The 23468-nt window shown below is 43.0% G+C and overlaps 1 protein-coding gene across 1 annotated transcript; it reads left to right on the top strand.

Annotated features, from left to right (window-relative positions):
• The first annotated feature begins 1708 nt into the window (after positions 1-1708).
• LOC139409140 (transmembrane protein 161A) lies at positions 1709-23468 on the top strand. The gene is made up of 12 exons (XM_071153894.1): positions 1709-1997; positions 2623-2726; positions 2972-3058; positions 3189-3280; positions 18961-19117; positions 19456-19607; positions 19722-19785; positions 19959-20102; positions 20212-20325; positions 20510-20684; positions 20801-20897; positions 21526-23468. Exons 1-12 carry the CDS (start codon positions 1995-1997, stop codon positions 21822-21824), a joined length of 1488 nt encoding a protein of 495 aa, XP_071009995.1. The 5' UTR covers positions 1709-1994; the 3' UTR covers positions 21825-23468.

Here is a 23468-nt window from a genome sequence, read left to right as displayed (position 1 = left end):
AGAGTGGGCTCTCTGGTACTTTTAATGATATGACACATTTTATACATAGAAATGGACATTATAGGCAATGAATCACAGTCCTCCTTTAGGATTGCACATCCAGCAAATCACGAGCAGAGGGAGTTCCCTTTGAATCCATGTACCAGTCACTGTTGGCGGTGCTCTTAAAATGTATCATAACCTTAGAATTAGCATAAAGCCAACTTTGGAAATGTAATATACTTGTAGAGTATATTGTTCCAAACAATATGTCTTAAAATAAACAAACTCAAAAAGAGTATTTCTGAGATATTAATATTTTAAATTTTTTATAAATTTATTTGAAAATGTGTATTTCAGAATATAGACAAACTCCATATGTTGGAGCACACTATGACACCAAGATTTTTTGATTCTCCCACAATAATAAGCCCAGTGTGATTGGCTTGAACAGCTGTTCATGTATGCTACATGTACTTAGCTTTATGATACAGTATCTCTAAAAAAATATTTTTTTTATCAGTGGTGTAAAGTATTTAAGTAAAAATACTTTAAAGTACTACTTATGTAGTCTTTTAGGGCATCTGTACTTTACTATTTATATTTTTTGACAACTTTTAGTTTTACTCCACTACATTCCTAAAGACAATTATGTACTTTTTACTCAAAACATTTTCCCTGACACCCAAAAGTGCACATTACATTTTGACTGCTTAGCAGGACAGGAAAATGGTCCAATTCAAGCACTTATCAAGAGAACATCCCTGGTCACCCGTACTGCCTCTGATCTGACGGACTCACTAAACAGAGAACATCCCTGGTCATCCGTACTGCCTCTGATCTGACGGACTCACTAAACAGAGAACATCCCTGGTCATCCGTACTGCCTCTGATCTGACGGACTCACTAAACAGAGAACATCCCTGGTCACCCGTACTGCCTCTGATCTGACGGACTCACTAAACAGAGAACATCCCTGGTCATCCGTACTGCCTCTGATCTGACGGACTCACTAAACAGAGAACATCCCTGGTCACCCGTACTGCCTCTGATCTGACGGACTCACTAAATACACATGCTCCGTTTGTAAATGATGTCTGAGTGTTAGTGTCCCCCTGGCTATATGTAAATAAAAATAAGAAAAAGGTGCCGTCTGGTTTCCTTAGTATAACACATTTGAAATAATTTATACTTTGATACTTAAGTATATTTTAGCAACTTTTGATATTGAAGTATATCTGAAACCAAACACTTTGGACTTTTACTCAAATAGTAATTTACTGGGTGACTTTCACTTTTACTTGAGTCATTTTCTATTAAGGTATCTTTACTTTTACTCAAGTATGACGACTGGGTACTTTTTCCACCACTGCTTTTTATTGCTAAGCAGGTGAAACAATTGATTTTCTCCATGAGAAAATACATGATTATTGTTATTGGGTGCGTTCGACCTTGTAGCCGAGTTGAAATGAGAGTCGAGACTGACTGATCTACAAATCACCTTGCAGTCTAAATAACTACTCAATATTATTTGAAGATCAGTCAGTCACAATTTACCCAAGATACATCACGGTTTTGATGCTCTCGAACACAGCCATTGTGACCGAGGAATATTTTTACTGGAAATCTTCCAATTTTTTTTAAATATTTTATAAGGGTATCCAATTAAATCGTCAACAGGCTTCTCGATCCAATGAAAACGCTTGTCTTTCTGAGGATCGTGGAACCCAAATCCGGGGGTGCGTTCAATTAGCATGACCGCTTGCTACGTTGCGGAACAGTTTGTATTGAACACACGTTTTCCCAAAACGTTCTTTTACGTTCCTGAACAGACTTTGAGATACGTACGCTCTCCTAGTGTACAGCCCCGTTTTGGTTCAAATGAAACGTTCTATTACGCTTTTATGTACTGAATGCAGCCCGAGTTTCACATGTCATCAGCTGTCAAGACACTGAAAGCTACCTACACGCGTGTGTAGCTAACACTACGAAAAAAACTTCGGATAATTGAAGAGATGGTGAGTAGCTAAATCTTTTGCTGTAGCCACTTGTACCCAGCATGTAAAGCTTCGCTAGCTAATGCCTGTAGCTAGCTTTTAGCCACTGTTACACGTATTTGACTACAAAATTGTTAGCCTAGCTAGCTAGCTTAGCATGATCAACTACCTGTAAAGTAACGAAGTTAGCTAGCTATAGGTTCCCTGTAAGTTGATAGCTGGCTGGGTGTCAGTTTGAAGTTAGCTAGCAGCATAAATTGCCCTTTCCATTCATTTTACTAGTTATGTACACGTTGCACAATAAGTTAGCTAGCTTGCTTGGGCTGCTATCATGGATGGTTAACTTAAACCTTCACAGCCACGACAGGAGGTATAGTGGCTATCTTGGGCAATTTATTTCATTGGCTGTAGAGGATTTGGTTTCTTCGTTGAAAAGTTGAATGACTGACACGGTAGGGAGTGCGCCCCCCACCCTTTGGCAGATGTAACGTTAGTAGCGACTCCTTTGAAATGCATAGCAGCTGATGTGTCAGATGAAAAATGTATCTGGAAATTCCATGTTGGCTGTCTATAAAAGTTGGGTTAACACATTTTTGTACTTTAGTTTGATTAACCAAGTGTGTGTGCGTTCTCTCTCACTGACCAGGCGCTGATTGGAGTGCAGTTGGTGGTCAGCTTGCTGGCTGCTAGCATCATGCAGAGAATGGCTCCACACTGTTCATTTGCTCGCTGGCTCCTGTGCAATGGCAGGTAAAGTCATGTACACAAATGTCATATACAGAAGTGGCTTTGGAGATGGGGTGTAGCTATGTCTTGGTAATGTTGACTTCATGGTAAGGGTTTGACATTCCTGGTATGATCATAAGGCCATGATAAACTCTTAGACCTTATCAGGGGCCATTTATTTGAAAGAACAACTGTGACCCTACTACTAGCTAATAACTTACTTGGGGTGTGTATAGATTTTTTTAACAAATCTAATTTTATCCTTTCAGTCTTTTCCGGTTCAAACACCCCTCTGAGGGAGAGCTGTGTGCCCTAGCTGGAAAACAGATGCCCAGCAAGCCCAGCAAGAGAGACAGGTGTGAGCTGGGCACAGGTGGGAGGGGGCATGATGATACAGTACAACTGGTGTCTGCTGCCTTTGTATCACTCTTATGGTGGTAGACTGGCTGTTAAAGGAAATGTTTGCTGACTACTTCTGTTTTGTAGGAGACAGAATGGGGACAGCAAGCCTCTCACAGTTCCCAAGGACATTGACCTTCACTTAGAAAAAGCTCCAGTCGGCGTCCTTGATGCCCTTGGTAAATAAACAAAAGTACCACATGTAAAAAAAAAAAGGCCATGCCTGTGCACGGGACTTTCCCCACAATCCTTTTAGGGTGGCTATCTCTCCATCTTAGCTGTCAATCATAGCCCATAATTTTCGGACAATCAAAGATCAAATCAAATTGTATTTGTCACATGCGCCGAATATATATTGTGTAGACCTTACTGTGAAATGCTTACTTACAAGCCCTTAACCAACAATTCAAGAAATAGAGTTAAGAAAGTATTTACTAAATACACTTAAGTAATAAAATAAAAAGTAACACAATAAAATAACAATAAGGCTATATACACAGAGGGTACCGGTACTGAGACAGTGTGCGGGGGTACAGGTTAGTCGAGGTAGTTTGCACATGTAGTTTGGGGTAAAGTGTCTATGCATAGATAATAAACAGCAGTGTAAAAAGAAAGGGGGGGGGGGGGGGGGTGTCAATATAAATTGTCTGGGTGGCCAATGTATTAATTATTCAGCAGTCTTAGGGGGTAGAAGCTGTTAAGGAGTCTTTTGGACCTAGACTTGGCGCTCTGGTACCCCTTGCCGTGCCGAGAGAACAGTATGACTTTGGTGACTGGAGTCTTTGACAATTTTTGGGGCCTTCCTCTGACACCGCCTAGTATATAGGTCCAGGATGACAGGAAGCCTGGTCCCAGTGATGTACTGGGCCTTACGCACTATCGTCTGTGTTACAAATCCCTTTTGGCCCGACAGTCTAGGGGGGGGTGGTAGTGAGACCCGTAACATAACTCATGTAAATTATAATTGTGACAAAGTGTGAACGAAATAACCACGACAACCAAAATAATACCGTCAAACTCAGGGTTTATTTATAAACACACGGTAATGGGGGGAGCAGGAAAAGGGGCTGAGCTGGACCCAAGGAAAGAAACAATAAGTATTCAAAACACCCCTAAGCTAGACTAGCCTATTTCAACAACAGCTAACTAACTAACCAAAAATACAGTGGGTGGTCCGCCCAGTTCTAACTAGTGTATTTAACAAAGTTCACCTACGGGTAGTGTATGCCCATGGGCGACTTGTCTTGGTTTCCCCCTTTTCCCACCAGCAACAAACAAACACCATAACCAAAACAATACTCACAGGAGATGACAAAGTGATTTGGAGGTGCTCAAACAAAGAGGTTAAGACGCAAAGAGAGAGATCTACATACATGGCATTTACAAAGAGATTGAGCTACTGAAATCTATAAAGAACAGAGATCTACCAACATGGCATTACAAAGAGATTGAGCTCTAGAGCAAACAAATGATGGGGTTTTTAAACCATGGGGAAGGAACTGTGATAGGGTAGGAAACAGGAGGAGGTGTGTCTTCTGATTGATGGGTTGATTGTTGACTGATTGGGGAGTGATGATTTTCACCTGTGAGGGGAGACGGAGAGAAAAGAAACACACACAGGATACACACACAGGATACTTGTATCCGTAACAGTCTGTAGTGCCTTACGGTCAGATGCCAAGCAGTTGCCATACCAGGCGGTGATGCAACTGGTCTTCTTCACGACTGTCATGGTGTGTTTGGACCATTATAGTTTGTTGGTGATGTGGACACCAAGTTATCTGAAACTCTAGACCCTCTCCACTACAGCCCCGTCGATGTGAATGGGGGTGTGGTAGACCCTCCTTTTCCTGAAGTCTACGATAAGCTCCTTTTGTCTTGGTCGCATTGAGGGAGAGGTTGTTGTCCTGGCACCACACTGCCAGGTCTCTGACCTCCTCCCGATAGGCTGTCTCATTGTTGTCTGTGATCAGACCTTCCAGTCGTGGGTGAACAGGGAGTACAGGAGGGGACTAAGCACGCACCCCTGAGGGGCCCCCGTGTTGACGATCAGCGTTTCAGATGTGTTGTTGCCTACCCTTACCACCAGTGGAGGCCGTCAGAAAGTCCAGGATCCAGTTGTGACCAAGCTTTAACTTCCTGACTGATGTCTTGAGATGTTGCTTCAATATATCCACATAATTTTCTTTCCTCGTGATGCCATCTATTTTGTGAAGTGCACCAGTCCCTCCTGCAGCAAAGCACCCCCACAACATGATGCTGCCACCCCCGTGCTTCACGATTGGGATGGTATTCTTCGGCTTGCAAGCCTCCCCCTTTTTCCTCGAAACATAACAATGGTCATTATGGCCAAACAGTTCTATTTTTGTTTCATCAGACCAGAGGACATTTCTCCAAAAAGTACGATCTTTGTCCCCATGTGCAGTTGCAAACAGTAGTTTGGCTTGTTTATGGCGGTTTTGGAGCAGTGGCTTTTTCCTTGCTGAGCGGCCTTCAGGTTATGTCGATATAGGATTCGTTTTACTGTGGATATAGTTACTTTTGTACCCGTTTCCGCCAGCATCTTCACAAGGTCCTTTGCTGTTGTTCTGGGATTGATTTGCATTTTTCCCACTAATGTACGTTAATCTCTAGGAGATAGAACGCTTCTCCTTCCTGAGCGGTATGATGGCTGCGTGGTTCCATGGAGTTTATACTTGCGTACTATTGTTTGTACAGATGGACGTGGTACCTTCAGGCGTTAGGAAATTGCTCCCAAGGATGAACCAGACTTGTGGAGGTCTACAATTTTTTTCTGAGGTCTTTGCTGATTTCTTTTGATTTTCCTATGATGTCAAGGAAAGAGGCACTGAGTTTGAAGGTAGGCCTTGAAATACATCCACAGATACACCTCCAATTGACTTAAATGATGTCAATTAGCCTATCAGAAGCTTCTAAAGCCATGACATTCTTTTCTGGAATTTTCCAAGCTGTTTAAAGGCACAATCAACTTAGCGTTGATTAACTTCTGACCCACTGTAATTGTGATACAGTGAAATAATCTGTCTGTAAACAATTGTTGGAACAATTACTTGTGTCATACACAAAGTAGATGTCCAAACTGACTTGCCAAGACTATAGTTTGTTAATAAGACATTTGTGGAGTGGTTGAAAAACGAGTTTTAATGACTCCAACTTAACCTTTCTGATCTCCCCATCCCGGATCCGGGATCGTGAATACAGACTCAAGCTCATTACCATAACGCAACGTTAACTATTCATGAAAATCGCAAATGAAATGAAATAAATATGCTAGCTCTCAAGCTTAGCCTTTTGTTAACAACACTGTCATCTCAGATTTTCAAAATATGCTTCTCAACCATTGCAAAACAAGCATTTGTGTAACAGTATTGATGGCTAACGTAGCATTTAGCATTAGCATTCAGCTGGCAACATTTACACAAAAAAACAGAAAAGCATTCAAATAAAATCATTTACCTTTGAAGAACTTCAGATGTTTTCAATGAGGAGACTCTCAAATAGCAAATGTTCAGTTTTTCCTGAAAGATTATTTGTTTAGGACAAATCGCTCCGTTTTCTGCATCACGTTTAGCTATGAAAAAACCCCTGTATCCAGGATTGTGTAAATCTATCAGCAAGCTCATTAGCATAACACAACGTTAACTATTTATGAAAATCGCAAATGAAATGAAATAAATATGCCATCTCTCAAGCTTAGCCTTTTGTAAACAACACTGTCATCTCAGATTTTCAAAATATGCTTCTCAACCATAGGAAAACAATCATTTGTGTAAAAGTAGCTAGCTAGCGTTAGCATTTCGCGTTAGCATTTAGCGTTAGCATTAGCGTTAGCATCCAGCACGCAACATTAACAAAAACATAAAAGCCTTCAAATAAAATCATTTACCTTTGAAGAACTTCTGATGTTTTCAATGAGGATACTCTCAGTTAGATAGCAGATGCTCAGTTTTTCCAAAAAGATTCCTTGTGTATTAGAAATAGCTCCGTTTTATACATCACATTTGGCTACCAAAAAAAATCCGAAAATTCAGTCCTCAAAACGCGAACTTTTTTCCAAATTAACTCCATAATATCGACTGAAAACATGGCAAACGTTGTTTAGAATCAATCATCAAGGTGTTTTTCACATATCTCTTCATTGATACATCGTTCTTGGACACATGCTTTCTCCCCTGAATCAAATGGTAAAGTAGAAGCAGCTGGCAATTGCGCACCGAATTCGACGCAGGACACCAGGCGGACACTTGGAAAATGTAGTCTCTTATGGTCAATCTTCCAATGATATGCCTACAAATACGTCACAATGCTGCTAAGACCTTGGGCGAACGACAGAAAGTGTAGGCTCATTCGTTGCGCAATCACAGCCATATAAGGAGAGAATGGAAAACAGAGCTTCAGAAATTCTGCTAATTCCTGGCTGATGCATCATCTTGGTTTCGCCTGTAGAATGAGTTCTGGGGCACTTACAGACAAAATCTTTGCAGATTCTGAAACTTCAGAGTGTTTTCTTTCCAAAACTGTCAAGAATTTGCATAGTCGAGCATCTTTTCGTGACAAAATATCGCGCTTAAAACGGGAACGTTTTTTATCCAAAAATGAAATAGCGCCCCTAGAGCTCTAACAGGTTAAGTGTATGTAAACTTCCGACTTCAACTGTATATATGAGATGAGTAATGTAGGATATGTAAACATTATATAAAGTAGCATTGTTTAAAGTGACTAGTGATACATTTATTACATCCAATTTTTAATTATTAAAGTGGCTGGAGTTGAGTCAGTATGTTGGCAGCAGCCACTCAATGTTAGTGGTGGCTGTTTAACAGTCTGATGGCCTTGAGCTAGAAGCTGTTTTTCAGTCTCTCGGTCCCTGCTTTGATGCACCTATACTGACCTTGCCTTCTGGATGATAGCGGGGTGAACAGGCAGTGGCTCGGGTGGTTGTTGTCCTTGATGATCTTTATGGCCTTCCTGTGACATCAGGTGGTGTAGGTGTCCTGGATGGCAGGTAGTTTTCCCCCGGTGATGCGTTGTGCAGACCTCACTACCCTCTGGGGAGCCTTACGGTTGTGGGCGATGCAGTTGCCGTACCAGCCGGTGATACAGCCCGACAGGATGCTCTCGATTGTACATCTCCACTACTGTACCGTCGACGTGGATAGGGGGGTGCACCCTCTGCTGTTTCCTGAAGTCCACGATCATCTCCTTTGTTTTGTTGACGTTGAGTGTGAGGTTATTTTCCTGACACCACACTCAGAGGGCCCTCACCTCCTCCCTGTGGGCCGTCTCTTCGTTGTTGGTAATCAAGCCTAACACTAGTGTCGTCTGCAAACTTGATGATTGAGTTGGAGGCGTGCATGGCCACGCAGTCATGGGTGAGCAGGAGAGGGTTGAGAATGCACCCTTGTGGGGCAACAGTGTTGAGGATCAGTGGGATGGAGATGTTGTTTCCTACCCTCACCACCTGGAGGTTGCCCGTCGAAGCTCAGGACCCTGTTGCACAGGGCGGGGTTGAGACCTAGGGTCTCGAGCTTAATGACGAGTTTGGAGGGCACTATGGTGTTAAATGCTGAGCTGTAATCGATGAACAGCATTCTTACATAGCTATTCCTCTTGTCCAGATGGGTTAGGGCAGTGTGATTGCGACTGTGTCGTCTGTGGACCTATTGGGGTGGTAAGCACATTGGAGTGGGTCTAGGGTGTCAGGTAGGGTGGAGGTGATATGATCCTTGACTGGTCTCTCAAAGCACTTCATGATGACGGAAGTGAGTGCTACGGGGCGATAGTCGTTTAGCTCAGTTACCTTAGCTTTCTTGGGAACAGGAACAATGGTGGCCCTCTTGAAGCATGTGGGAACAGCAGACTGGGATATGGATTGATTGAATATATCTGTAAACACACCAGCCAGCTGGTCTGCGCATGCTCTGAGGACGTGGCTAGGGACGCCGTCTGGGTCGGCAGCCTTGCGAGGGTTAACACTTTTAAATGTTTTACTCACGTTGGCTGCGGTGAAGGAGGGCCCGCAGATTCTGGTAGCGGGCCTTGTCCGTGGCACTGTATTGTCCTCAAAGCGAGCAAAGAAGTTGTTTAGTTTGTCTGGGAGCAAGACATCGGTGTCTGCGACGGGGCTGGTTTTCTTTTTGTAATTCGTGATTGACTGTAGACCCTGCCACATACGTCTCATGTCTGAGCCGTTGAATTGCGACTCTACTTTGTCTCTATATGGACGCTTAGCTTGTTTGATTGCCTTGCGGATGGAATAGCTACACTGTTTGTCTTCGGTCATGTTTCTGGTTGCCTTGCCATGATTAAAAGCAGTGGTTCGTGCTTTCAGTTTTGCGCGAATGCTGCTATCAATCCACGGTTTCTGGTTGGGGAAGGTTTTAATTGTCACCGTGGGTACAACATCACTGGTGCACTTGCTAATAAACTCGCTCACCGAATCAGCGTGTACTGTGCTAGCAAAACAGTCCTGTAGTGTAGCTTCCGCGTCATCTGACCACTTCTGTATTGAGCAAGTTACTGGTACTTCTTGCTTTAGTTTTTGCTTGTGACCAGGAATCAGGAGTGTTATGGTCAGATTTGCCAAATGGAGGGTGAGGGAGAGAGCTTTGTATGCATCTCTGTGTGGAGTAAAGGTGAACAATAGTTTTTTTCCCTCTATGGTTGCCCATGTGACATGCAGGTAGAAATTAAGTAAAACGGACACAAGTTTGCCGGTATTAAAGTCCCCGGCCACTAGGTGCGTCGCTTCTGAATAGCATTTTCCTGTTTGCTTATGGCCTTTGCACTCAACAAGCTGTACGTCTTCGTGCCAGCACCAGCATTGTGGTGGTAAATAGACAGCTACGAAATATATAGATGTAAACTCTTGGTAGATAGTGTGGTCTACAGCTTATCATGATGTACTCTACCTCAGGTGAGCAATACCTCGAGACTACCTTAATATTAGACGTTGCGCACTAGCTGTTATTGACAAATAGACACACTCCCCCACCGCTCGTCTTACCAGACGTAGCTGTTCTGTCCTGCCGATGCACGGATAACCAAGCCAGCGGTATATTTTGCGTGTCGTCGTTCAGCCACGACTCGTTGAAATGTAAGATATTAACATTTTTAATGTCCTGTTGGTAAGATGGTCTCGAACGAAGATCATTCAGTTTATTTTCCAGTGATTGCACGTTGGCTAATTTAACTCATGGTAGAGGTGGGTTACCCACTCACCGACAAATTCTCACAAGGCTCCCTGATCGGCCCGTTTTGCTCAGAGTTTTATCGATGTCACAAGAAGAGTACACAAGTTTTGGCTGGTGACCTAGTTTACTGTTTACTCAAGGAACATTGTGCGTGCATCCAGGAAAGTAAGTTGTGGGGTCTACGACTGGGGATTTTATGCTGTTTAGTAATGCTTAGCTGTTTAGTTTATAGGTCTGTATTGTAGCTCTATTGTTATCCTGCACCTAATTCCCTTGAATATTTCAGATGGCCTACTGCTGGTGCATATTGTGTACAGTGGCAAGAAAAAGTATGAACCCTTTGGAATTACCTGGAGTTTTGCATAAATTTGTCATAAAATTTGATCTTATCTTCATCTCACAACAATAGACAAACACAGTGTGCATAAACGAATAACAAACAAATTATTGTGTTTTTCTTGTCTATATTGAATACATCATTTAAATATTCACAGTGTAGGTTGGAAAATGTATGTGAACCCCTAGGGTAATGACTTATCCAAAAGCTAATTGGAGTCAGGAGTCAGCTAACCTGGAGTCCAATCAATGAGACGAGATTGGCGATGTTGGTTAGAGCTGCCCTGCCCTATAAAAAACACACAAAATTTGAGTTTGCTATTCACAAGAAACATTGCCTGATGTGAACCATGCCTCGAACAAAAGACATCTCAGAAGACCTAAGACTAAGAATTGTTGACTTGCATGAAGCTGGAAAGGGTTACAAAAGTATCTCTAAAAGCTTTGATTTTCAGAAGTCCACGGTAAGACAAATTGTCTATAAATGGAGAAATTTCAGCACTGTTGCTACTCTCCTGGCTGTTCTGCAAAGATGACTGCAAAAGCACAGCGCAGAATGCTCAATGAGGTTAAGAATCTTAGAGTCAGCTAAAGACTTACAGAAATCTCTGGAACATGCTAACATCTCTGTTGATGAGTCTACAATACGTAAAACACTAAACAAGAAGGGTGTTCATTGGAGGACACCACGGATGAAGCCACTGCTGTCCAAAAGAAACATTGCTGCACGTCTGAAGTTCGCAAAAGAGCACCTGGATGTTCCACAGCCCTTCTGGAAAATATTCTGTGGCCAGATTAAACTGAAGTTGAGTTTAGAAGGAACACACAACACTGTGTGTGGAGAGAAAAAAGACACAGCACACCAACATCAAAACCTCTTTCCAATTGTAAAGTATGGTGGAGTGAGCATCATGGTTTGGGGCTGCTTTGCTGCCTCAGGGCCTGGACAGTTTGCTATCATCGGCTGAAAAATGAATTCCCAAGTTTATTAAGACATTTTGCAGGAGAATGTAAGGCTATCTGTCCACCAATTGAAGCTCAACAGAAGTTGGGTGATGCAACAAGACAACGACCCAAAACACAGAAGTTAATCAAACAACAGAATGGCTTCAACAGAAGAAAATACGTCTTCTGGAGTGGCCCATTTGGAGTCCTGACCTCAACCCGATTTAAAATGCTGTGGCATGACCTCGAGCGGTTCAAACCAGACATCCTAAGAATATTACTGAACTGAAACAGTTTGGTAAAGATCACTGCTCCAAAATTCCTCTTGACTGTTGTGCAGGTCTGGTCCGCAACTACAGAAAACGTTTGGTTGAGTTTATTGCTGCCAATTGAGGGTCAACCAGTTATTAAATCCAAGGGTTCACATACTTTTCCCACCCTACACTGTGAATGTTTACACAGTGTGTTCAATCAAGACATGAAAACATATAATTGTTTGTGTGATATTAGTATAAGCAGACTGTTTGTCTATTGTTGTGACTTAGATGAAGATCAGATCAAGTTTCATGACCAATTCATGCAGAAATTCCAAATGGTTCACATACTTTTTCTTGCCACTGTATATCATTATTACATCACTTGCATACAGTGCCTTGCGAAAGTATTCGGCCCCCTTGAACTTTGCGACCTTTTGCCACATTTCAGGCTTCAAACATAAAGATATAAAACTGTATTTTTTTGTGAAGAATCAACAACAAGTGGGACACAATCATGAAGTGGAACGACATTTATTGGATATTTCAAACTTTTTTAACAAATCAAAAACTGAAAAATTGGGCGTGCAAAATTATTCAGCCCCTTTACTTTCAGTGCAGCAAACTCTCTCCAGAAGTTCAGTGAGGATCTCTGAATGATCCAATGTTGACCTAAATGACTAATGATGATAAATACAATCCACCTGTGTGTAATCAAGTCTCCGTATAAATGCACCTGCACTGTGATAGTCTCAGAGGTCCGTTAAAAGCGCAGAGAGCATCATGAAGAACAAGGAACACACCAGGCAGGTCCGAGATACTGTTGTGAAGAAGTTTAAAGCCGGATTTGGATACAAAAAGATTTCCCAAGCTTTAAACATCCCAAGGAGCACTGTGCAAGCGATAATATTGAAATGGAAGGAGTATCAGACCACTGCAAATCTACCAAGACCTGGCCGTCCCTCTAAACTTTCAGCTTATACAAGGAGAAGACTGATCAGAGATGCAGCCAAGAGGCCCATGATCACTCTGGATTAACTGCAGAGATATACAGCTGAGGTGGGAGACTCTGTCCATAGGACAACAATCAGTCATATATTGCACAAATCTGGCCTTTTATGGAAGAGTGGCAAGAAGAAAGCAATTTCTTAAAGATATCCATAAAAAGTTTTGTTTAAAGTTTGCCACAAGCCACCTGGGAGACACACCAAACATGTGGAAGAAGGTGCTCTGGTCAGATGAAACCAAAATTGAACTTTTTGGCAACAATGCAAAACGTTATGTTTGGCGTAAAAGCAACACAGCTGAACACACCATCCTCACTGTCAAACATGGTGGTGGCAGCATCATGGTTTGGGCCTGCTTTTCTTCAGCAGGGACAGGGAAGATGGTTCAAATTGATGGGAAGATGGATGGAGCCAAATACAGGACCATTCTGGCAGAAAACCTGATGGAGTCTGCAAAAGACCTGAGACTGCGACGGAGATTTGTCTTCCAACAAGACAATGATCCAAAACATAAAGCAAAATCTACAATGGAATGGTTCAAAAATAAACATATCCAGGTGTTAGAATGGCCAAGTCAAAGTCCAGACCTGAATCCAATCGAGAATCTGTGGAAAGAACTGAAAACTGCTGTTCACAAATGCTCTCCATCCAACCTCACTGAGCTCGAGCTGTTTTGCAAGGAGGAATGGGAAAAAAGTTCAGTCTCTCAATGTGCAAAACTGATAGAGACATACCCCAAGCGACTTACAGCTGTAATCGCAGCAAAAGGTGGCGCTACAAAGTATTAACTTAAGGGGGCTGAATAATTTTGCACGCCCAATTTTTCAGTTTTTGATTTGTTAAAAAAGTTTGAAATATCCAATAAATGTCGTTCCACTTCATGATTGTGTCCCACTTGTTGTTGATTCTACACAAAAAAATACAGTTTTATATCTTTATGTTTGAAGCCTGAAATGTGGCAAAAGGTCGCAAAGTTCAAGGGGGCCGAATACTTTCGCAAGGCACTAAGTATTTACGCACAATATGTTTGTTTAGAAATTATTATAGTATAGCTTGTAGTGTATGCACATTCTACCACTGCGCATTCATAGTTTCTTATGCCATGGCAGGTTTCTAGAACCTGATAGAAGTTTCAGAGACGGTCCTCGAAGCTCGCACTTGCACAGTCTGATGTACGACTCTGTGGGACCAGAGACAGACCAGATAAGATCTACTATACTGTAGCAATAAAACAGGATCTTTACATAATGGCATTACATACACACATAGCAGAGAGCGAACTAATAACTCGGACAGGCACGATTTATAGCCCCATCTCTCTGGCCTGATGTAGATCTTATCTGGTCTGTCTCTGGTCCTACAGAGTCGTACATAAGACTCTGCACACGCGAGCTTCGAGGACCGTCTGAAACTTCTAGAAACTCGCCATGGCATAGCACTAGTGCGAACTATGAATGCGCAGTGGTAGGATGTGCAAACATTACAAGCTATAAAATAACAATTTCTAAACTAACATATTGTGCATAAATACTCATGCAAGCAATGCAATAATGATATACACAATTTCCACCAGCTGTAGGCCATCCTAAATATACAAGGGAATTAGGTGCATAATTACAGCAGTACTACAAATACAAATGTAGTAAAGTAACTTGTTCACCAAAACCTGTGTTCTTGTGTCAGCTAGAATGTGCAGGTGCAGTGTCTACCTGTGTGTCCAAGCCCGCTGATTGGCTGAAAACGAAGGGCTGTGATGGACAGCTGTGATGGAGAGTGATCCACCCTTAAGGGACTGTGGGGAAAGTCCCGTGCACAGGCATGGCCTTTTTTACAGCTGCCCTTGGATTTCTTATATAAATCCAAACAACTTGAAAAAGTTTGTACTGGGGGACTTGTCAGAGTCTAAACCCTGTCTAATCCACGGGAGGGGGGGTTCTACTAAGCTATATGGAATTGTTTTAAGAAGGTCATATCAAGGATCATTTAGCTTTTTGAGTTTAAAACCCCTTGAACTATAAAAAAATATATATTAAACCATTTGAAATGATTTAGGGTCTTACTGCTATTAGCACATAGATAGTCCCCCAAATACAGTGCCTTGCGAAAGTATTTGGCCCCCTTGAACTTTGCGACCTTTTGCCACATTTCAGGCTTCAAACATAAAGATATAAAACTGTATTTTTTTGTGAAGAATCAACAACAAGTGGGACACAATCATGAAGTGGAACGACATTTATTGGATATTTCAAACTTTTTTATCAAATCAAAAACTGAAAAATTGGGCGCCATCTTTTGCTGCGATTACAGCTGTAAGTTGCTTGGGGTATGTCTCTATCAGTTTTGCACATCGAGAGACTGACATTTTTTCCCATTCCTCCTTGCAAAACAGCTCGAGCTCAGTGAGGTTGGATGGAGAGCATTTGTGAACAGCAGTTTTCAGTTCTTTCCACAGATTCTCGATTGGATTCAGGTCTGGACTTTGACTTGGCCATTCTAACACCTGGATATGTTTATTTTTGAACCATTCCATTGTAGATTTTGCTTTATGTTTTGGATCATTGTCTTGTTGGAAGACAAATCTCCGTCCCAGTCTCAGGTCTTTTGCAGACTCCATCAGGTTTTCTGCCAGAATGGTCCTGTATTTGGCTCCATCCATCTTCCCATCAATTTGAACCATCTTCCCTGTCCCTGCTGAAGAAAAGCAGGCCCAAACCATGATGCTGCCACCACCATGTTTGACAGTGGGGATGGTGTGTTCAGCTGTGTTGCTTTTACGCCAAACATAACGTTTTGAATTGTTGCCAAAAAGTTCAATTTTGGTTTCATCTGACCAGAGCACTTTCTTCCACATGTTTGGTGTGTCTCCCAGGTGGCTTGTGGCAAACTTTAAACGACACTTTTTATGGATATCTTTAAGAAATGGCTTTCTTCTTGCCACTCTTCCATAAAGGCCAGATTTGTGCAATATACGACTGATTGTTGTCCTATGGACAGAGTCTCCCACCTCAGCTTTAGATCTCTGCAGTTCATCCAGAGTGATCATGGGCCTCTTGGCTGCATCTCTGATCAGTCTTCTCCTTGTATGAGCTGAAAGTTTAGAGGGACGGCCAGGTCTTGGTAGATTTGCAGTGGTCTGATACTCCTTCCATTTCAATATTATCGCTTGCACAGTGCTCCTTGGGATGTTTAAAGCTTGGGAAATATTTTTGTATCCAAATCCGGCTTTAAACTTCTTCACAACAGTATCTCGGACCTGCCTGGTGTGTTCCTTGTTCTTCATGATGCTCTCTGCGAGACCTCTGAGACTATCACAGTGCAGGTGCATTTATACGGAGACTTGATTACACACAGGTGGATTGTATTTATCATCATTAGTCATTTAGGTCAACATTGGATCATTCAGAGATCCTCACTGAACTTCTGGAGAGAGTTTGCTGCACTGAAAGTAAAGGGGCTGAATAATTTTGCACGCCCAATTTTTCAGTTTTTGATTTGTTAAAAAAGTTTGAAATATCCAATAAATGTCGTTCCACTTCATGATTGTGTCCCACTTGTTGTTGATTCTTCACAAAAAAATACAGTTTTATATCTTTATGTTTGAAGCCTGAAATGTGGCAAAAGGTCGCAAAGTTCAAGGGGGCCGAATACTTTCGCAAGGCACTGTATATCAAAAATAAGTTTGTTCTGAAGTGTCTCTCCTATATTTGAGAGAGATAAGAAAGATCAGGAAACATTATTATTTTTTACATGTATTTAACCCCATATTTTTGGCATTAAACAGTCTCCATATATAGTACCAGTCAAAAGTTTGGACACACCTACTCATTCAAGGATTTTCCTTGACTATTTTCTACGTTGTATAATAATGGTGAAGACCTCAAAATTATTAAATCACACATGGAATCGTGTAGCAACCAAAAAAGTGTTAAACAAATCAAAATATGTTTTAGATTCTTCAAAGAAGAAGTGTGCAAAGCTGTCAACAAGGCAAAGGGTGGCAACTTGGAAGAATCTCATCTCAAATGTATTTAGATTTGTTTAACACTTTTTTGGTTACTACATGATTCCATATGTCTTCAGTATTACTCTAAAATGTAGAAAATAGTAAAAAATTAAGAAAAACCCTTGAATGAGTGTGTCCAAACTTTTGACTAGTACTGTATATTAATTAGTGTGTAGGCCAAACGCTTCAGACGTTACAGACCGAAGTTAGACGATCCGGAGGCAGGTGCAGGCTAGGCCTCGGAGACTGTCAGGTGGTCTCTGAGTTGCGACTGAACGGAGGGTCATCCAGTGCAGGAGGCCGGCGGCCCTCCAGAACTGGAGACAGCAGCCACCCTGGGGCTGAGGGCCTAGCAGTGCAGGGGACTTGAAACCAATACTAAGACTAAGGACTGCAAGCCAGGTATAGCGGGAGGCTACAAAACTAGCTGAGCAGGGAACTTGTAGCCTCGCGCCAAGACAGGCTGCGAACTGGCTAGAGGCAGGGACTACACACCTAGAGGAGCAGATAACCCGGAGCCTAAGGGGACAGGAGACCCAGGGCCTAGAACTAGGACAAGTGGTTTGGCATGTAGCACTGAGCTGTTTCCTTGCTGACTAAGGCTGGGGGTTGCGGACCAACTGTGGGCAGAGGCTGCAGACCTAGTGGGGCAGAGAACTTATAGCTTGGCGGAGCAGTGGACTGAGGTCTAACTAAAGCTGGAGACAGCGAAACTAGAACGGCAGATGGCTGGGAGCCTAGTACTGATAACGTTGGGCCGGCCGGGGAGAACTGACCCTGGACCTGCCAGGGTGAACTGACCCTGGACCTACCAGGGAGAACGACAGAGCTGGGAGAGTGGTAGATCTTTGGGCCTACTGGTAGATTAGGTAACTCTGAGCCTAGCGGCGTAGGAACCTGATGACTCACATGGGCTAGGGACTGAGGGCTGACTAGGGCAGGAGAAAGCGGACCTAGTACAACTAGTACAAAGAGGACCTGGTGGTAAAGACTGAGGGCCTAGCACAGGAAACTTGTGACCTAGCAGGTCAGGAGGCTGAAAGCCTGGCCAGCTAGGGATCTGCAGGCTGAATAGGTTTGAAGACAACAAGCCCAATGCAGTTAACTTTGGGCCTAGTAGGGCAGGAGGCTGTAAACCTAGCAGTCTAGGCATCTGCCGACCAACTAAGGCAGGAGACTGCAGACCTGCAAATGGGGCAGCTAACTTAGGGCTTAGCTCTTACGGGGGCTATAAGCCTGGTGGGCTAGGGAGCTGCAGGGGCCCCCGGCCTGACGGTGGAGCAAACATAGGACATATCTGGGTAGGTTGCTTATGGCTTGGCAGAGCAGCAAACTTAGGGGCTATTAGGGCAGGGATCATAGTGCTAGGCCCCCAGTCATATTCCATTCTAAGGCAGAAGTCCCGGAACCTAAGTCAGAACAGTGTGAACCTGGGTGGGGTCTAGAGTGGTGACGGTCAGGAGAGTAGCGGTAGAAATGGTGCTCCCGCGGTGGTGAGTACGCCCTCCTGATCTCTTCCTGCACATGACGCAGGTCTCCGTAAAAATCTGGTTATCGCCCAACCCTAATGTGGTCACTCCCTGACCGCTGAGGCCTGGAGCTGGGTTTGGACGACTGTAGGATGTGAGAGGTGTGTAAGGCCTCACAGCTCACTGGTACGCCATCACTGTAGCCAGGTCAGCATCCTAACGATTCGAAGAACCTTGAAAAAACAGCTAGCTGGAGCTCGTCTGAGCGTTCGGCTGGGAATTCCCTCATCGCTAGTACGTAATGCTGATTGTTATGGTTCTGACTCGCTACCGGCTGTCAGGCTAGAACAAGGCAGATGTGTCCATATCCAGAGTTGTCTCTTGATCCCCACCACACAGTTGTGCGCACACACACACACACACACATCATAGGGGTAATCTTTGTGTTACAATTAGGAATGGACTTGTATAGGGGAAAGGATGTGGCCGACCGCTCAGACGAGCTCCAGCTAGCTGTTTTTTCACCACTACTGCAAACTGAAATGCCCTCCAAGCCTTAGCTGGCTTTGTATTTTAGGCCTTATCTTTTCCTTACAATGTTTCTGCTTTGCCTCTCCTTTCCCCTTCTCAGTACTGCGATTCTTCCTGGAGTACCAGTGGTTGATTGACTTTGCAGTGTATGCCATGGGCATCTACCTTTTCACCGAGGGCTACTTTTGTGTAGTGGACCCTGCCAAGGAGGTCCACATTGGGGCCATCTGGTGTGTGCTGACCGTTCTCTGCTGCCTGTATCCTTCAGTTCACCCTCGCTCTGGAAGCCCACAATAGTATTACAATTTTGCTAAAGTAATATTATGAACTATTCCTAAGAAAACAGCTCTAAGTACTATGTTACAATGTCAACTTAGACTAACTGAAGTTGTACTCACTGTACTTGCCAATGTTATTATGTAAGAACTGTGTTAGTCACTTTCTACAAAGTGGGACCCTGGTAAATGAATAACCCAAACATGTACTGTGCCAGAAAAATACTCGGATGCATCAATATTGTGCTGCTCCTTGATCGGAGCTGTTTTGTTTCCAAAGGACTGTCCGGTTGTCCCTGTGTTTCCCTTAACTCTCACAGGAAAACCCTCCACTCCCTGATGGGCCACTACTTCAGGTCTGACGAGGGAGGCGAGCGCTCGGTGTGCCTGGCCTTTGGCTTCCTGTCTCTGCTGGTGGCCATGCTGGTGCTGGTGGTCAGAGAGGACTACCTGGAGTTTGGCCTGGAGCCTGGTATGTGCACTACATTAACCCCTACTATGGCACGCCCCATTAGGCTATGTATAACACATTTATTTAGTTAATTTTATCATTTCAGTTTGGGCTTTTTCATGTTTTGTATTGCAGGTTTTAACAGTCTTTTTGACAACCTTGAGGTTTTCGCAAAACATCAAGGCTTTGCTGAGTGGTCGTAAGTATCTTTTAGTTGGACAGTTGAATTTTTTTTCCTTCCAAAAGTTTAAATCACAACTTGGGTCCATAGAATAGTTGCCAGTCATTCATTGACCGACAATATGCTTTTAGTGATCTGTGTTGGCAAATGTGCCCCTTTAATGTTTGCTATTATATTTGGACTCCCATCAGAGTCCCTGTGACCAAGCTGACTGTGAAGTTGGGTCTGGCTGCCATCTGTGCTTTTATTGGTGCTTTGCTGGCCTTCCCTGGCCTCCGCCTAGCCCAGACCCACCTGGACGCAGTTCAGATGAACTCAGACCGCCCATTCATCCAGTAAGAACACATAAACACTTATTTAACTGTGAAACCAAATAACCAACTGGTTCCACTGACTAGTAATGTCTTACTGTTTGGGTGTTGTGTTGTTTTCTGCTTCCCTTAGAATGTTGTTGCACATGAGCTTCCTGGCCCCAGTGGTGGTGATCGTGTTGTGGATCAAACCCATTGCTAGGGATTTCCTGGGGAACGCTCCAATGGGGAAGACCTCAGTCACCCTGTAAGTGTGTGTTTGTTTCCTGGACTCCAATATTACCAATGTGACCATTTGGCACCCTTGTGCTGATTCCATCTCAAGGTGTTAACAGATCTCCTGTGTGTGTGTGTGTGTGTGTGTGTGTGTGTGTGTGTGTGTGTGTGTGTGTGTGTGTGTGTGTGTGTGTGTGTGTGTGTGATATTCCCAGTATGTCAAGCGCGGTGTTTGACAGTGTTCGTCTGTGGACAGTGGTGGTTCTGTGCTGCCTGAGGCTGGCCCTCACCCGCTACCACATGCAAGCCTACCTCAACCTCTCCCAGAAGTGGGTGGACCAGATGAAGAAGGAGGCGGGGCGCATTGCCGCCATCGACATCCAGAGGAAGGTCCGACAACACATCTAAATGGCAACGTTTTCATGTGAAAGCAATTATTTTGAGTTGTTTGGAGAACCAGATGAGACCTTAAACCCATGAGTCTTTTGACGTTGTTGTCCTTCCAGGTGACCCGTGTGTTCTGCTACCTGACCATAGTCACCCTGCAGTACATGGTCCCTGTTCTACTCATCCTCTTCTCTACTCTGGCTCTGAAGGCCCTTGGTAAGACATGTACAGTACCTAACATGGCAACAACTAGCTTTGAGGGGGGGGGGGGAATGATTCATCGCTTTTTCTTATGTTCTAATAATACTTTCATTATTTATACACACTGCATATTTATTTATATACTGGATTCTTCACATATCTCACTAATATATCTACTGCTGTGCATGTCATTCTTAGCTGTTGTGTAAATTCCACTGATGTACATTTGCATAGATTGCATTTTGATACTGCTTCAGTGCTATTTGGGTTGTTAATTGGATTCATCCTGCCGTTCTTGATTTCTTGCTTTTTTTGTAGTTGTATTTTTCTTTACATGTTAGCTGTTTGACATTTGACTGCGTTGCTAGGAGCTAGTAGCATAAGTATTTTGGTACACTGCTATAACAGCCTGCTAAACTGTACGCAAACCACAAATTCGCATCCGATTTTTAGCGAGGCCTTAGGTGGCCCTACGTAAATGCTGAGAGTCTGCATTCTATAATTTAACAATATGGAGTTATGATAATATACCAACAGTTTCATCACAATGCTTGATCCATGGAAATGTAATGTATTTCAGTTGTGCCTTTCAAATGTCTCGTTGTAACACCCATTTGTCCCTACTGACTTTTTTGTATCTCAGGTGACTTCTCATGGAGTGGCGCAGAGCAGGCTCCGGGGGTGACCCCTGCCCTGGTAATGCCCACGGTCTCTCCCGTCCTGCCAGGGCTGGAGGAGGACGAAGAGGGGGTGGAGGACATGGAGGAGGACATCCAGGCCACGGTGGCCCGTCTAACCGAGGGCTTCTCTGCCCTGCGCTCCGTCCTCACCCCCCTCTTCTTCAGAGGCCTCTTTGCCTTCCTCACCTGGTGGGTGGCCGCCTGCCAAGTCATCAGCAGCCTGTTTGGCATTTACTTCCACCAGTACCTCATGCAGAACTGAAGAGGACTACACTACCCATAATCTCTAGCTAACACCGTGCCAGTGTTCCAGGCAGGTCAAACTCAATACAACAAATGGACAGGATGTGTGCTCCTGTCTGTTACTGTAACAAAGGTGTCACCGATATCAAAAGGGATGTGATGGTTTCTGACATGCTGACACCTTACTACTACTACCTTGTTGTCCTGTGGGCCCAGTCAGACCCTTAGACCTTGACCAGGACTATGATGAAATGCTGTATAATGTGGACTGGATTCTGTCCAACTGCTATGTATCACATTTCTCTGTTTTAACAAATGCATTTGAAGCCAGTGTTACTTTTTTATTTTTTATTTTATCATATAGTATCAGGCAATGTTGCAAATGAGCTGTTTCTAGTCGGAAAAGGTACCACTACTTCCAGCCTAGTTTGCTAGTAGAGGCTGATTTCAGAAGTGCTTGATGCTTAATTTATTTTCGTCCTTTAGTTCTGCTGTACCGTACTGATTGTAATGAACCCGTGGAGTTCAGTCTATTCAGCAGTCATCACCACTCGACCGTCCATTCTCCTTAATCATTAGTTACCCACCTTTTAAAACAAAGCACTGAGGATATTTTACTGTGTTTTAATAGAGGTATTCAGTGAAGAATTCTAAGTGCCTGGAAACTCAGGGATTTTGAGTCAATGATAAGATATCTCTTTTTTTTCTGCCAAATAGTAGACGGGTGATAACAGCTATCTGTATCATTCAATAACACTCCAGCCCAGCCTGGATTTGGCAACTCTTACCTGTATTAGCAACCATCTTTCAGTCCCAACAAAGTTTGTCAGTTGAATTTGTTTGAACAAAGTATTTCCTGCGTTTTGTTTTGCTGCCAAACAATCATTTACACTTAAAGCGTCAATCAGCAGTTGAAACAATAACGAAGCACCTTCCCCGCCCCTGTTTCGGTAAAAGCTGAGGGATGGGGAGGGAAAATGTAACCACTCTTTAATGTATAGATAGAGCTATGGATTGCAAGGACTGACCATCCATGATATCAAAATGATAGTTTTAACTGTGTTTTGAGGCTATATAGTTTTCTATATACTTTGTTTACAAACATTGGAGTAAAACAAGCTTATTTGGGTTCTGATTGGGGTAGAACACTTGAACTGAGCTCATGAGGCATTAATAAGTTATATTCTTCAAGAATCAATGGGTACAATTTATGTAGTGAAACATTTTATGTAGCAACTGCAGATTGCCCCTTTTTAGGATGATGTAGGCTTAGAACAAATCTTGCCTAAAACTTAAACCTAGGTCTGAAATGTGTTGCTGATTTTGTAGTGTCAACGGTTTAAAAAAAAAAAAAATGTATTTACTTATTTATACTCTATTGCCACTGATCATGTTGGAAAGGTACAGGTGTCATGCTGTTGGACGTTTGGGTCGTTTTGTTTTTGGAAAGTGTGATTTCTGTGTTTAAAAAAAAAAAATCAGATTGATTGAATGTTTGGTATTCATTTTACGTTGTGTGGTTTGTATGAAAATGTTTTTTTCAACAAAACACTTATGAATGCATGGTTTGAACTTTTAGTTGTATACAAAATGTTTTATTCTGTTGTCTGTGTGGCAAATGTTACTGGCTTATGAAATTATTAAACTCTTGTTTTAAATCTTG

This window comes from Oncorhynchus clarkii, chromosome 5 (genome assembly GCF_045791955.1).
Source record: "Oncorhynchus clarkii lewisi isolate Uvic-CL-2024 chromosome 5, UVic_Ocla_1.0, whole genome shotgun sequence".
NCBI classification, from domain to species: Eukaryota; Metazoa; Chordata; class Actinopteri; order Salmoniformes; family Salmonidae; genus Oncorhynchus; species Oncorhynchus clarkii.
Note: the sequence above shows the minus strand (reverse complement) of the source record. Positions and strands in the feature narration are given on the sequence as shown.

Coding starts and splice junctions, on each gene's coding strand:
- LOC139409140 (XM_071153894.1), top strand. Junction 19,608..19,721: donor GGAGTTTGGCCTGGAGCCTG/GTATGTGCACTA, acceptor TTTGTATTGCAG/GTTTTAACAGTCTTTTTGAC. Junction 19,786..19,958: donor CAAGGCTTTGCTGAGTGGTC/GTAAGTATCTTT, acceptor GACTCCCATCAG/AGTCCCTGTGACCAAGCTGA.